Source organism: Panthera uncia (genome assembly GCF_023721935.1).
Source record: "Panthera uncia isolate 11264 chromosome C1 unlocalized genomic scaffold, Puncia_PCG_1.0 HiC_scaffold_3, whole genome shotgun sequence".
In the NCBI taxonomy this organism is placed as follows: Eukaryota; Metazoa; Chordata; class Mammalia; order Carnivora; family Felidae; genus Panthera; species Panthera uncia.
Genome location: NW_026057584.1, coordinates 47052497 through 47067791, shown reverse-complemented (window position 1 = coordinate 47067791; position 15295 = coordinate 47052497). Strand labels below are relative to the sequence as shown.

At 36.0% G+C, this 15295-nt stretch overlaps 1 protein-coding gene across 1 annotated transcript in view; it reads left to right on the top strand.

Moving 5' to 3' along the window:
• The window catches only part of FAM171B (family with sequence similarity 171 member B), a 64429-nt gene that overhangs the window by 32122 nt on the left and 17012 nt on the right, over nt 1-15295 (top strand). The window contains exons 2-3 of the mRNA XM_049615374.1: nt 7317-7550; nt 13451-13543. Of these exons, the coding sequence (XP_049471331.1) occupies nt 7317-7550; nt 13451-13543 (327 nt within the window). The remainder of the gene's footprint in view (nt 1-7316; nt 7551-13450; nt 13544-15295) is intronic.

The window sequence follows — 15295 nt, the reverse complement described above, 5'->3', positions numbered from 1 at the left end:
AGCAAGAAAGTGGGTTGGTCTTGGATAGTGACCCTTGACCCATTTATGTGACAGTAGAGCAGAGGTCTGCAAAGTTTTTCTGTAATGTGCCAGATAGATCATTTTAGGCCATATGGCCTCTGGTGCAACTATCAACTCAGCTGTTGTAACAAAAGCAGCTGTAGGCAATACATAAATGAATACTGTGGCAGTATTCCAAGAAAACTTTATTTACAGTAGTAAGTGGTGGGTCAGAGTTGGCCTGTAGGCTGTCATTTGTCAACCCCTAATTAGATAAGGCTCGAAAGGAAGGTGATGGCCAGATCTTAGATTTTGAATGCCAGGCTAAAGAGTTGGGAATTAATTTATATTCTTTTTAGTGAAATCATGATTGTTACGTCTCTACTAAAGGTTTCAAATACCCAGACATTGGAATTTGGGACCAGATGTTTTCTGTGTACATTTTAAGATATTTATATAGTTAGCGCTAAATTAAAATTTCTGTGACTGGATATCTTGTATGAAAATGGCAAAGTACAAATAAAGCCTGATTTGCGTCATAGCCAGAAGTTTGTCATCTTTTGGGTTCTCACCACAAAGTCTCTATTATAATGGACCAAAAAGTCAGATTATGGAAAACAAGCAAGAATGAATGGGCAGGCCCTTTAGAGATCTGAACTCAAAATATCAACATTCTCCCTGTTCAAAAAATGATAGTGTGAACTGATCCTAAAGTAAATACTAAATCCACAGTTTTCGATACTTTTTAAAACTACTTTATCAATGTATGATTGACATGTAAAAAGTTGTACATATTTAATGTATATACTCCATGAGTTTGGAGTTATACTCATGAAACCATCATCACCATCAAGGCATCAAGACCATAGATGTACTCATCACCTTGCAAAGTTTCCTCCCATCCCTATTAACAATGAATTTTTTTTGTGGTAAGCACTTAAAGATTTACCCTTTTAGCAATTTTTAAATATATAATACATATTATTAGCAATAGGCGCTATGCTGTATAGATCTTCAGAACTTATTTATCTTATAATTGAAGCTTAGTACACTTTGACCATCACCTCCCCCTCCACTCACCCCGTGGCAATCACCATTCTATTCTCTGCTTCTATGAGTTTGATTATTCTGGATTCCACACATAAGTGAGATCATAACATTTGTCTTTATGTGTCTAGCTTATTTCACTTAGCATAATGTCTTCCAGGTCCATCCGTATTGTTGCAAATGGCAGGATTTCCTTCTTTCTTTAAGGTTGAGTAGTAGCCCACTGTATGTATATACCACATTTTCTTTATCCGTTTATGCAGTGATATGCATTTAGGTTGTTTCCATATCTTGGTTGTTGTGAATAATGCAGTGAACCTGGGAATGAAGGTATCTCTTTGAGGTGGATACTTATCATACAGATTGTCATCTACATAGATTCTAAATTAATCCTCAAGGCAAGACTGTTTCTTCTTAATGTTTTTGTCCCTAATACCTAGCTACTGCAGATCTGGCCCAAAGTGAGCAGTCAATAAACATTTGATGAATTAATGTAGGTGAATATTTCTAATTGTTCCCAACCATTTTATTCCACTATATTTTTGTGCTCTTCATTTTTAGTCTAGTTCTCATTTGAATGCTTAAACCTCAGTAAAGTTTTAAATTTATTTTATTGTCAGAGTATCTTATACTTAAAATTTGATCTGTGATTTATAAAAGCTTTATAAACCTACTGTGTTTTTAGCATTACATTCATAGAGAGAAAAATGTTGCATATTAAATGAAATTATTGTAGATGTTTGAAATAGAAAAGAAGGGGGCTAGTTTTTGTACAGTAGAAATCTGAAAATAAGGTACAACTCTATGGATACAGTTGTAACCTACATAATGGTAACAACATAATAAGATGATGTCAAGTTCTTTTGAAAAGAAGTGGGGTTATAATTTATCAGCCCACCCACTTCAAGCTCTAGATGTCACCCAAACAAATAGCTAGCTTTATTTTTCTAAAACCCCTATTAGACTGACTCACTCATCTATATCTTATAGCAAAATCATAATATAGTGTTGGTTCTAATATGCTTTTTCAAGAGCACTTCTTTATGTATACTCTTTTGAATTTTAGTTATTCTCATTACTTAACAATGCTTTTAATTATATGGTAGTTAATTTTTTCCCCAGCAACCTTAGGACTGTGCTCATTGATGTGTATTTTATTTTTACTTGTTTCTCTCAACATCTAGATTATATGTTTTCTAAGGGTGCAGTTGAAATCATTTGATATTGAACCATTTTTAAACTAATCGTGACATATTGAAAAGAAGATTATGTGGGCAAGACATAATGATTATAATTAAGTGACAGAGAAAATAATAAGTGCATGAAAAGCTGAAAAATGCAACGGAGAAGAGTGGATAGATTATGGAGACAAAAGCACCTGTGGTTGAAAATTATATGTTTAATCGCGGAATCTGTCCCATTTAAATGCCAAAGTATTTTTGTTGGATAATTAGTAGGGGGATTGTTATGGAGATTATATATACATCTATAACATCTGGTTGCCAGCCCTGTTTGCTTAATCAAAATGTTAACACCATGGAAATCAGAAGTGTCCTATTTAAGTCTTGGGCAGGCAATTCTTTATTCTTGTCCTTTTATTTGTAGGAGAAAGAATTGTTTATGCCCCTTTAATAGCAGCAAGCAGGCTTCCAGCTGAGACTTTTTGTTTTTTTTTAATGCTATTTTTGCTGTTGCTTATGCTGGGGCCACACAAACCCAGCCTAGGGATGGGGTGAAAGACTCATAGGACCAGCAAATTCTTCTCTGCACTTTCTTCTCTGCATTAGTTGGAAGGAAACAAGTAAGCTACTGAATATGGTAAAAACCAAATCCCTACTGGTTTTCAAGAAGAGATGTGGGGAGTAGAATGCATAGAACTCGGAGTCAGATGAACCTGTCTGTGAATCCTGCCTTAATTGTGCAATTCTAGCCTTAGATTCCTTGCCTTAAAATGGGGGGAAAGTCTTGCAGGTTTGTATCAGGATGAAATTGGACAACACGGATAAAGTTTCTCGCACTCAGCTTGGGGTGTGTGTGTGTGTGTGTGTGTGTGTGTGTGTGCATGTCATAAATAGCATTAGTTTTTTTTCCAAATTGAGCTAGAGAGGACCCTGCTGGTCAGGGCTACATTATGTCCTGAGTCTAATAGATCTAAGGAGCAGAAATACGGGATCTCTTCAGAGGAACACTGATTTTGATCGGCGATATTTGACCTTTGCAAATCATTTTTTTCCTGAACTTGATAATCACTTTCTCATCAAATTTATTCTTTAACATAATTATTACATGTGGAAAAATAAAACCATCCATTCTGGATTAAAAAATGTTTTGGAAAACATTAAGAATCAAATCCAGCCTCAGAATGTCAGGAGCCTTTAGTGTGTCTTATTTTGACAACTGTACTTTTACAGGAGGAGACAGAAGACACAGGTTTGGTTTTTTTATGAATTTCGCTTAAGATCTTACTACACACTGGAGTTTGTCTATAAATCAAAGACTCTCAGAATTTCTGAAATTAATCGTTATGGCAAAGGAATTAATCAGAATTCCTACTCCTGAAGATGCTGTTGAAGGAGCCATTGTGGGTACATTTGATTTGAATAAGACCCATTATTAAATTTTATTAGCGAATCTTAATTCCCTTTTAGTTATGTGCAGTCTCCGTCTTATATGCTTTATCCTGTTTTTGGTACATAACATTATCCTTCCTTCCTGTATCTTCTCTTACGAAAGATAGAGTAGCCCATTAAATAACACATGCTGCGTTTACAGTTGTATCCTATATCATCCAAGGTGCTTGCTTTGGAAGCAACAGAATCTGCCTCTGGCTACAAGGAATAAAGGGCCTCTGGGGAGGGATGATGCTACAGCTCACAGATCAGCAGGAGGAGCTGTACAACCCACCTCTGGAAGGACAAAGGGCAGGGAGACTTTGGAAAGCTCAGTGGGTAGGTGCTCCTAGACTTTCTAAGATGTTTCAGCTTCCGCAACCATTTGCTTCTGTGTATCTTCAGCCACATTTTGAGGTCCTGACAGAATCTTTCTGGCCCCCGTTAGTGAGGTACTTTGTGCCAGCGGCTCAGTAAATTTCATCTAGGGGATTAGGAGCTGGGCAGTTGGAGAAATTATTTTGAATGGGGCAACTATTTGTCTTCTACACATAGCTTTTATTCTAGGTGGACCTGTTCAAGGACGTTTAGTTTAGGAGGCCATCATGTCACATGTCTTACTTGTTTTTTATACAAGAGTTATATTTCCCATATGAGTTTAAGGCCATGGTTTAATGTGTTTGTCTGTTGGGGAGCTCCTTTTTCCTTTTTCTTTCTTTTTTTTTTTTTTAATGATTGATTGATTTTTGAGACCAAGAGAGTGCAAGTGGGGGAGAGGCAGAAAGGGAAGGAGACAGAGAATCCCAAGCAGGCTTTGCACTGTCAGCACAGAGCCTGATGCAGGGCATGAATTCATGAGTCATGAGATCATGACCTGGATGGAAGCCAAGAGTTGGACGCTTAACCGACTGAGCCACTCAGACGCCCCCCCCCCCCGCCTTTTTTTCTTTTTAGTTCATGTTATATAAGCATTTCTCAGTAATTGCAACAATATATTCCTTGAATTAATTTTAGTAGCATGATCCCAAGACTCCCTGTTACATGGTGTAAAGATGGCTTTGCAGTCATTCACAGGGACGTGTTTCAGCTAACAAGACCTCTTAAAATGAGCGAGAATTGGAGCAGTTCACATTACTTACCTGAATTCTCATTTTTTCATTGGTAAAGTAGACTTGATATCACATATTTTATAAAAGTATATTGAGATTTTTGTGATAATATACATTCAAGGCTTGGCATTAGGAACATGTGTTTATCCACAGCCCTTCTTCATATTTTGATTTTAAATGTTACATGATTTTTTTTTTAATTTTAGAGTAATGGGCTGAACTTATAAAATGATGGGAAAATAAATAATTTGAGGAACAGTAGGTGCTAAAAACCAAGGCTTCGTTGACCTTTTAGTACCTGATGCTCCTGAATTTATTAAAAGCAATGATAGTAATGACTAGTCACAAATAATTTAATCTCCCACAAAGCTGCCTATTATTAAAAATGCTGAGAGGGCATAGGTATGGATAAATATCAGTAATATATATTTTGCTTTGTTTTCTATTCTCCATATATACATTTGAATGTATAGAGATTGTTGTCCTGGAAATTAACAGCTTTTTAGACAGACTAATGGAACCTCATTTTAAGGTATAGCTATCCAGAATATAATCCTCCCTTTTCTTTCCTTTTTCCCAATTCATTCTTCCCATCTCTTCACTCTAAACTGGGGTTAGGATTGCTTTTAAGAGTTGAATCAGGCAGGGTGCCTGGGTGGCTCAGTCGGTTAAGCATGGGACTCTTGGTTTTGGCTCATGATCTCTAGCTTTGTGAGTTCGAGCCCTGCATCAGGCTCCACACTGCACTGCTGTGCAGAGCCTGCTTGGGAATCTCTCTCTGTCTCTCTGTCTCCCCCCCTCTCTCTCGGCACCTCCCCTGCTTGTGCTCTCTCTCACACTTAATAAATAAACTTAAAAAGAAAAGAGTTAAATCAGGCAGTTGTAATGCAGTGGCTTAAGAGCACACACTTTGAGGAGAGATGGTCCCAAGTTTGTGTCCTGTTACTTCCATCTACTGAGGGTTGGCCATGGATGATTTACAAACCTAGCCCACAGTTACCAATATATATGATGAAGGAAACAATAATGTCTCTGTAATTAGGATTTTGAAGAGTAAATGGAATGATGCACTTAAAAATGAACACAATGCCTGACTCATTAACCCTCAACACATTTTAGTTCTTGTGGTTATAATTATTATTCTATATATTATTAACATTTTATTATCATACAGAAGAGGAAATATACTAAAAAATCTTTGTGTCTAAATAGATAATAGTGTTTGAATAACATTTAACTTGAATTTTAGAGTCTTGAAAGGATCAGAGCTCTTTTCTAGCCTGCTAGATTGCATCTTTTCTAGGACTGGGTGATTACTGCAGTAGTTCGATTTGTATTTAAAATGTCTTTGTTATGGTCCAAAAGCAATTTAAAATCTAGTTTATTTTTAACAAAGTTAGAGTATATAAGGTGTAAGAATAGTTTGGTAGTAATATTGCAGCTCAGGCAATGGTGACAAGGATTTTTTACCTGACGTGCTATTCTTGTGAAAAAATATTTGGAGTGAAATGGGTTTTTGCAAATGTATACCCACAACATCAGTCCTCATGAGTTATTTCTTACAGATGACTCTAATGTTTGTGAAATGGTCTCCAACTGTGGAGAAATAATTTTTATTATTAATGATATTAAGTGACAGCTAACCTCTGTGCTGAACACATTATTTGCATTATTTCATTTTATTACCTCAAAGTAGTTACTATTCTAATTTTACAGATGAGCAAATGGACTTTGAGAGGTAACTTCCCCAAAGTCACACATCTAGGGAACGGCAGAGATGGGCATCGACTGACTCCAAAGCCCATTAATAGTGGAAGAGAAGGCATCTTTGGCAAAGGTGGTAAAGTTGTGATACAGGCTTTACAAAGGCATTTCCATGGTGATACAAGTTTTTTTTATGAGACATTAACATTGGTATATCCATGAACATATTGTCAAAGATCTATAAAGCTGTAGGTTTAAGTTACAAACCAGTTAATTCTTATTTTCCTCAATTTATTATCTTACTGTGCTTTCTTACATATTTAACAGATAATATACTTTTTGGTATTTTAAAGATTTTATTTTGATATTTGGTAATTTGGAACTGAAACACATCCCATGCTTTCCAGACAACAGAACAAAATAAAGGAGCTAGTCATGCACTAAGGTTTAGTGAGATTGCATTTTATTCTAGGAACTTTGACTATATTTTGAATTAGTTACTTGATAGCATTAGAATTCGTGAGGCCAAGTGAAAATGGGTTTTTCTGAAGACAGAACCTCTGTCTTCCTCTTATTCACTGCTTCCTTTTCTTCTTTTTACTGGCAGAAAAAAATTGGGATAATAACACTGTGCCTTATTAATAATAAAAATTTATTCAGTTTTAGAAAGAATAATGAATTTGTTGGAATGTTTCTCCCCCTGTGTCAATGCATCCATACATATGTATTTCCAGATTTTATCAGTTTTGTATGGTTATTCAGCTGTCTTGAATGACATTTTCAGGTATAGTGACATATGCACCCTAGGATCTGACTTGCTGTTATTTCTGGCTTCTTTCTCTTCCAGCGTCTGTATTTATGCTGAAAGTACAGGTGAATGACATCATCAGTCGTCAGTACCTGAGTCAAGCAGTTGTAGAAGTGTTTGTAAACTACACGAAAACAAATTCCACAGTAACTAAGAACAATGGAGCAGTGTTGATAAAAGTACCCTATAAATTAGGGCTCAGCTTAACCATTGTTGCTTACAAGGATGGCTACGTGTTGACACCTCTGCCTTGGAAGACTGGAAAAATGCCAAGTAAGCACTTAACAACAGTGTAAAAGCCTTTACTTAAATGTACATGACTTTTTTTTTTTTTTTTCCTGCTTTGGGAATCTCTTGTTCTGGTAAACTGACAATGAGACAACCCATGTGAAGTCAATACAGAGAGGTTAGAAAGGAGTGCCAGTTGGAAGAAAACATGAAAGTCTTTTTTTTTTTTTTTTTTCTTTTCCTCACAGAGGCTTGAAAGAGTCCTGAGCAAGAGCTCTGCTCTGGTACAGAGCTTGTCTGCAGGTGGTGTTGAGAGGCTTGGCATGCCCAGAGGATTAGTGAGGAGCAGGGTGGGCCAGATGGTGCAAGGACGTTCTTGAAAGCAGAGGCAAAAAGTTTAGATTTATGTGAATCATAAGGCAGTGCAAATTCTTGAGTACAATAACTGTAAGTTGTTTGGAAACTGAATTTACTTAACAGTGTATGATGTTTAGGCCAAAAACAGGGCTAGAATGGATTCAGGGAGCCTTGCTACAAAGCTGTGGTTGTGCTCCTGGTGGACAGTAACAGTCTGATGTAAGCGAGGGAATGAAAGGGAGGAGGTAAATATAAGAGGCATACTGAAGGAAGAATTGGTAATTACTGTGCCAATCATCATATAAACCTTAAACTTACAGTTATATCAGGTATAGCTCAATAAATCTGAGGAAAAAAAATAAGTGGATAAGACTTAGTGTGACTAATTGGATATTGAGAAGTACAAGCCATAGAAGATACTAGAATGCAAGTCTCATTGGAAGGATGATACTTGGGTAATCAATCTTTTTTTTGTGTGTGTGTGATGGTTATTAGAATTTAGATACTTAATTTGGTTTCATACTGGAAACATTTGAATTCTTGAACTCTTATTCAAGTTTAGAATGAGAAAGAAAATGAAAAATGAATTAGATAAATAAGGACTCATGTGAATGAGATTTAATAAAATCATGACTCAAAAATCTGACTAGGGATATAAAAGTCTGAGGTGAATTCTTGGTCTTATATACTTTAGTTTTTTTTATAAAAAAATTTTTTTTAACGTTTATTTATTTTTGAGACAGAGCATGAACAGGGGAGGGTCAGAGAGAGGGAGACACAGAATCCGAAGCAGGCTCCAGGCTCTGAGCTGTCAGCACAGAGCCCGACGCGGGGCTCGAACTCACGGACCACAAAATCATGACCTGAGCCGAAGTCGGCCGCTTAACTGACTGAGCCACCAAGGCGCCCCACTTTAGTTTTTTTTAGAAGACGGAGATGAAGCACACTTATTAATTAAATTAGAATTAGAAAAATAATGAAAGAAACTAAAAGATGGGAAAAAGGAAATAAAGATGAAAGTAGATGGACATTAATTAGAAAATGTAGAGAGAATTGACAAAATGCTAATTCTTCAAAATAAATTATACATGCATCTGTAATCTAAACAAATAGGAAATAAAAGATAAGAAAAAATATATAAAATCTTTAAAAAATCAAATGTTCTGTATCAAAGCAATAATCTTAAAAAATCTAATAATTTTGTGATAATATAAATGACTATATTGATTTTAGATGAGGTAGACCATAACCATGGATAAACGTTCTGAATAAAAATAGCTTGATTCAAAGGCTATTTAAAATTTTTTTAATGTTTAGTTTTGAGAGAGTCAGGGTGTGAGCAGGCGAGGGGCAGAGAGAGGGAGACACAGAATCTGAAACAGGCTCCGGGCTATGAGTTGTCAGCACAGAGCCCGATGCAGGGCCTGAACCTATGAACTGTAAGATTGTGACCTGAGCCGGTCAGACGCCCAACTGGCTGAGTCACCCAAGTGCCCCCCGCAAAAGGCTATTTTAAAAAAAGATACTCCAAATCATCTTATAAAACCAGTGCAGCCTTGATTATGAGATCTAACAAAGGTAATGAAAAATTAAATGCCTTCATATGTGCTCTCTCTCATATACACATGTACTCCTTTATAGACCAATCTTACTTATAACTCTAAATACAAAAATCCTAAACAGAATAATACAAAAGAGTTTCACCATTGTTTAAATATAGCATTCTGTTAAGACCAAGTAGGATTTTTCTTCTTTGCAGGATTATAAGGATGTGAAATGTGTCACTCTGTCAATTTTACATATCATATTAGTGGAACACTTTAGAAGTATCAGCATCAATAATTTTCTGAAATGCATGTTACAAGTTGACCATCCATGCCCAACTAAGAACAAGCTCTTTAAAAACTAGGACCATAAAGATATCTTTAACATGATAAATATCTCGAATTCATACCTGACTATAAAATAGTAGAGGTGATCCTATGAAAATAAGAAACAGAACACAGATGTCCATATTATTTTACATTATAGATTCTTATCAGAGCAAAAATATATCAACAGACCAAAAAGGAGGATAAGTATAAGAAAGAATCAAAGACATTACTATTTCCAGTTATCATATCCCTGGAAAATTACAAAGCATGAATCTTAAAAATCTCAAAATTAATGGAATTAATGGAATTTGACAGAACTACTAAGTATAGAATTAGCATTGGTACAAGTCAATACATATTCTTATATACCAGAAGTAGTGACCAGTTATGAAAAATAATGAAACAACATTATTCAAAACAACAAGGACAAACAAAATATGCAGGAAACCTACAAAAAGTGTGAAATAACCATATATTGGGGAAAACAGAACTACAAATGTTACTGATTGACCTTAAAAAAGAAAAAACTAAAACCCTGGATAAATGGAATGCATTGTATTTCTTTAGAAAGCCTGAATATTGTAAAGATTTCACTTCTTCCTAATTTATAGATTTAATGCATTAAAAAACTTGGCAAAATAATTCTTGGAGAATAAAAACCTGGAAATCATTTTAAAAGAAGATTTACTAGAGGTGATTTGCCATTTCATATAACTAAAATAATATGTAGCCACACAATTAAAATTTTGTAATACTGTGATACAAATTAGATACTAAGTAGCATGTATAAGAAAATGTAATCTATGATAAGGTACCAGTATAAATCATTAAGAAAAGGCTGAAAAAAAGTAGTATTAGGATATTTTGGATTCATATTCCAGATATATTGCTCATAGAGTTCAAATGTGGAAAATCAAATTATGTTAAATACAAGAAAATAAAAATGATTAAAAAATTTTTTTAATGTTTATTTTTGAGAGAGAGAGAGACAGTGTGTGTGGGGGGGGGGGGGGGGGAAGAGAGAGAGGGATACACAGAATCCAAAGCAGGCTCCAGGCTCTGAGCTGTCAGCACAGAGCCCGACATGGGGCTCGAACCCACAAGCTGTGAGATCATGACCTGAGCTGAAGTCAGACGTTTGACTGAGCCACCCAGGTGCCCCAAAAATGATTTTTTTTTATAAGGAAGGCCTGTTTAAACCTAAAAGCAATGAAAGATGTCGTAAAAGGTAGATTGCACTATTTTTAACAAAGGTATTATACAGCATGTGACTATAGGTAATAATACTGTATTCTATATTTGAAAGTTGCTAAGAGAGTATATCTTAAAAGTTCTTATCACAGGGGGAAAAATGTATGTAAGGTGGTGGATATTCACCAGACTTACTGTGGTAATCATTTTGCAATATATATAAATATTGAATCATGATGTTGACACCTGCAGTTAATAAGTCATACATCAATTATATTTCAAAAAATGTCTAAAAATAGGAAAATATTAGACAATAAAGAGTAATAGCCTCAATATGTAAATAATTCATACAAATTAGTTAGAAAACACTCAGGTCCTAACTAAATAAGGTAAATGGGCAAAATCCTTACCTGGAATTTTTCAAAACCAGAAAAACAAAAGATTACTAGATGTGACAAACTTTTATTTTCCTGATAGTCTCAGATTTGCTGTACCAAAGACATACACATTTCTTAGATTTTTCACCTTAGAACTAAGTTTTTTAAAAGTGAACATAGTACTGAGAGAGTGAGGTATAGTGAGCTTTCTTGAACATGGTTGGTGGGTGTACAAGTCAGCAAAATTATCTGGTTAGCAATTTTGAAATATGTGTGTCAAAAGTCTTCAAAATCTTCACCTTTGACCCAGTATTCCACTGCTAAGAGTCTATCTTAAAAATAGATATATAAATAACTAAAGTTGACAGATCTTTGTACATAAGAATGTTGATTCAAATGTTATTTTTTGCAATAATGGTAAAAATGAAAACTATGTGATACTAGTACAGTGGTTAAGTCTTGATATTTCAAGAAAGGACATAAGTGACCTTGACAATGTTAGGAAGAGTTTCTAATCAGGGATGGAAATGCTTATTTTATCTTAAATGAAAAAAACAGGGTAAAAATATTCCACATATAATATTGTACTATTTTATTTATTTATTTTTTTAACGTTTATTTATTTTTGAGACAGAGACAGAGCATGAATGGGGGAGGGTCAGAGAGAGAGGGAGACACAGAATCTGAAACAGGCTCCAGGCTCTGAGCAGTCAGCACAGAGCCTGACGCAGGGCTCGAACTCACGGACCTCGAGATCGTGACCTGAGCTGAAGTCAGCCGCTTAACTGACTGAGCCACCCAGGCGCCCCTGTACTCCCTATTTTAAAAAAAATCACAGGAAAAAGCCAGGAAGAATATACTGAATTATTAATAGTGATTGTCTTTGTCATGGGATTGGGAGGGCCATCACTTTATTCTTTTTTTCTGTATTTCTCAACTTTTCTAGAGTGGATATTCATCCCTTTTATAATGAGAAACCTTTTTTTTAAGTGAAAGGAAATCCACATATAAGTTTTAGTGAAGTTCAAAAGATTCTCCTCGGGTTTAATAACCTTCAGCTGTGAGGGCTGCCCCCCTCCCTTTTAACAAAGTATCCAAATGTGGGAAAGTGCCCTACTTATCATCTCAAGGTCCAAGCTACTACCCTGACACTTTCTAATTTCATAAAGCCACTAATTAGTCTAGCTATCAATGTATTCTGAATTGAAATTATACTTTTGTTTGGTATTTCTTTTCCTATTGTAGGAAAATGGTGTATTTCATTTTACACCCATTCATATATTTTTGTGTTTTATCCTATCAGTCTTTACAGCTCTTTGAAATATCTTAAAACATATTTCCATGCAAATGTATTTTATCCTGTCCTAAGTGATTTAGGATTTTGTTATTTCTGTTAAGTGCTTGTATCGAATAGAAGAGAGCTATCAAATGAGAACTCATTTTTAGTAAGTTTATTTGATCTGTTCTTGCTTATAAAATGGTCTCCCCTCCCCCACACACTTCTGATCTTGAAATAATTTTGTTATCTTTCAGGCCATCTGCACTTACTGATCCCACCCGTTATTTAAGGTACCTACTCTTGTAGGCAGATTTGGCCTCATCCTGCATTGCTACCAATGACTGTGGATAATTTGTTCTGTAATGCATTAAACTGTTTCCTCTTCTGCCAACTTAGAACTGGCAAACCATACTGTGTGGTGAAGAGAGTTGTGCCCTTATGCAGGAAGTGAAAAAAACATCAGTGCATGTAGTCTCTATCTTAGAGAACCTTGAATTGTGGAGCCAAAGTTTTATTTATTTATTTTAATCATAAGGAAATAACAAGTAACAATTGTATAGAGAAAACAGAGGATTATTCAAGCATTTAATCTGACTATACATGTCTGGGGTTATAGAACATCATTAGCAATTTTGGTACAAACTATTGGAAATAGAAAGGATTAGTAAAATAGTGATGCCTGACCTTTTCCCCCCTGACTTTACTGTGATACTCTTTTTTCCCCCTTCATCGTATTTTACATTTATTTTTCCTTTTTTTCCACAGTCCCCCCCCTTCCCACTTTTTAGGGCCTGCTGGAACAGACTATATTTAACCTAGTTTTTCCCCACGTTTAATAAAATATTTTAATTGTTCTATATTTCACAGTATATTCATCAGTTACACTTTCGCTGTTCCCGCAAAGCCAAGCAAATATATGGCTATTTGAAGACACTGTTTTAATTACTGGAAAATTAGCTGGTAAGTACAACACTTCTTCTCAACTTGTAGGTAAAAACTTAGTGATAATCACTTTAATTATGTTACTGTAGTTCTTCACTAATGAATTCATGTTAGTTGTAACTTGGAGAAAAGTCTAAATTGCTCAAGGATGATTAGTACTGCTGTAAGTTGATCTTAACTGATTCTTATTTCACTGTCAAACAACAATATGGGGGTTTGTATAGTGGGAATCATTCTCTACTATTTTAGCATCCTGGCCCCAGTAGGAACATTTGAGTTTCCGAAAGACTGCACTGAGATTCTGAGCTTCTTTCCAAATCACATCTCTCACTGAGCTTTAGTGGTCAGTGAAATTAGGAAAAGGTTGGAACTTTGGGACTCTCTAATTTGCAGGCACTTCCATCCCTGAGTGGGAAGGGCCTGAGAGTGGGTAAGGTCTTTCCATAGCAGGTGGAATTTACCCCACTTGCATATCCCATGGGCCAGAATACAGGAAGCTTTATTTGGAGTCTGATTTAAACTATGACCTCTAGTTCTGCTTTACCAACCCTGAGAATGACAGTTCCAGCATGACCTTTACCCCCCTGCCATCTTCCTTAACTAGTTCTTAGGGGAACCCCCACATTTTGCACTCTTTTACTGCATGTTATATAAAACCTCTATCGATGACAAAAAAATTATTTTTTTGTATTGGGGAATCAATGTTTAAGACTAAAGCATAATAGTAATGACTGATTGGTAAAGGCAGAAAATCCTCAAAGTAAGAGTCCAATAAGAGTCATGGTAAAAAGAAATTGTTTGTGAAAGTTCATTTTCAGAAGCTATCTTTTTTTTTAATGTTTATTTTTGACAGGAGGAGGGGCAGAGAGAGAGACAGAGAGAGAGAGAGAGAGAGTACAAGTGGGAGAGGGAATAGAAAGAGAGAGAGAAAGAGAATCCAAATCAGGCTCCAGGCTCTGAGCTGTCAGCACACAGCCCAATGTGGGGCTTGAACTCACCGTGAGATCACAACCTGAGCCAAAGTCTGCTAATCGACTGAGCCACCCAGGCGCCCCTCGGAAGTTATCTTATTTCAAAAATATTAAAGAAAATATTTGGAAAAAAATTAAACCAGGGTGTGATTAATTTACTGAGGAAATTACCAGAATCTTACTCTTGAAATCTAATAGATTTAATAGAATTTTGAGTTGCAAGTTTGCTCTGCCTGGCAGGATGGGTGCATGTGGCATGGTGTGCAGAAGGATAAAAAGTAAATAGGAACCATTTACCATAGAGAAAGGGTACACGTTATGCTGCTGGGACCTTAGTAAAAACAGTCCCTCTTCGGGGCGCCTGGGTGGCGCAGTCGGTTAAGCGTCCGACTTCAGCCAGGTCACGATCTCACGGTCCGTGAGTTCGAGCCCCGCGTCGGGCTCTGGGCTGATGGCTCGGAGCCTGGAGCCTGTTTCCGATTCTGTGTCTCCCTCTCTCTCTGTCCCTCCCCCGTTCATGCTCTGTCTCTCTCTGTCCCAAAAATAAAATAAACGTTGAAAAAAAAAAAAAAAAACAGTCCCTCTTCAGCAGCACCTTCTTGTTAAGGTTGTGTTTTGACACATTCCTACTTCATACTGTCTTCTTCAAACCCCATTACAAATTGTAATTTCCTCCAGAACATATGAAATAGATTAGTGTGAACATGTCCATATGCCACTCCTTTGCATTTTACCAAGCAATGGTGAGCACTCATTTATCTGGGAGATACTGTCTATATCTCCATGAGAACACTGTGGG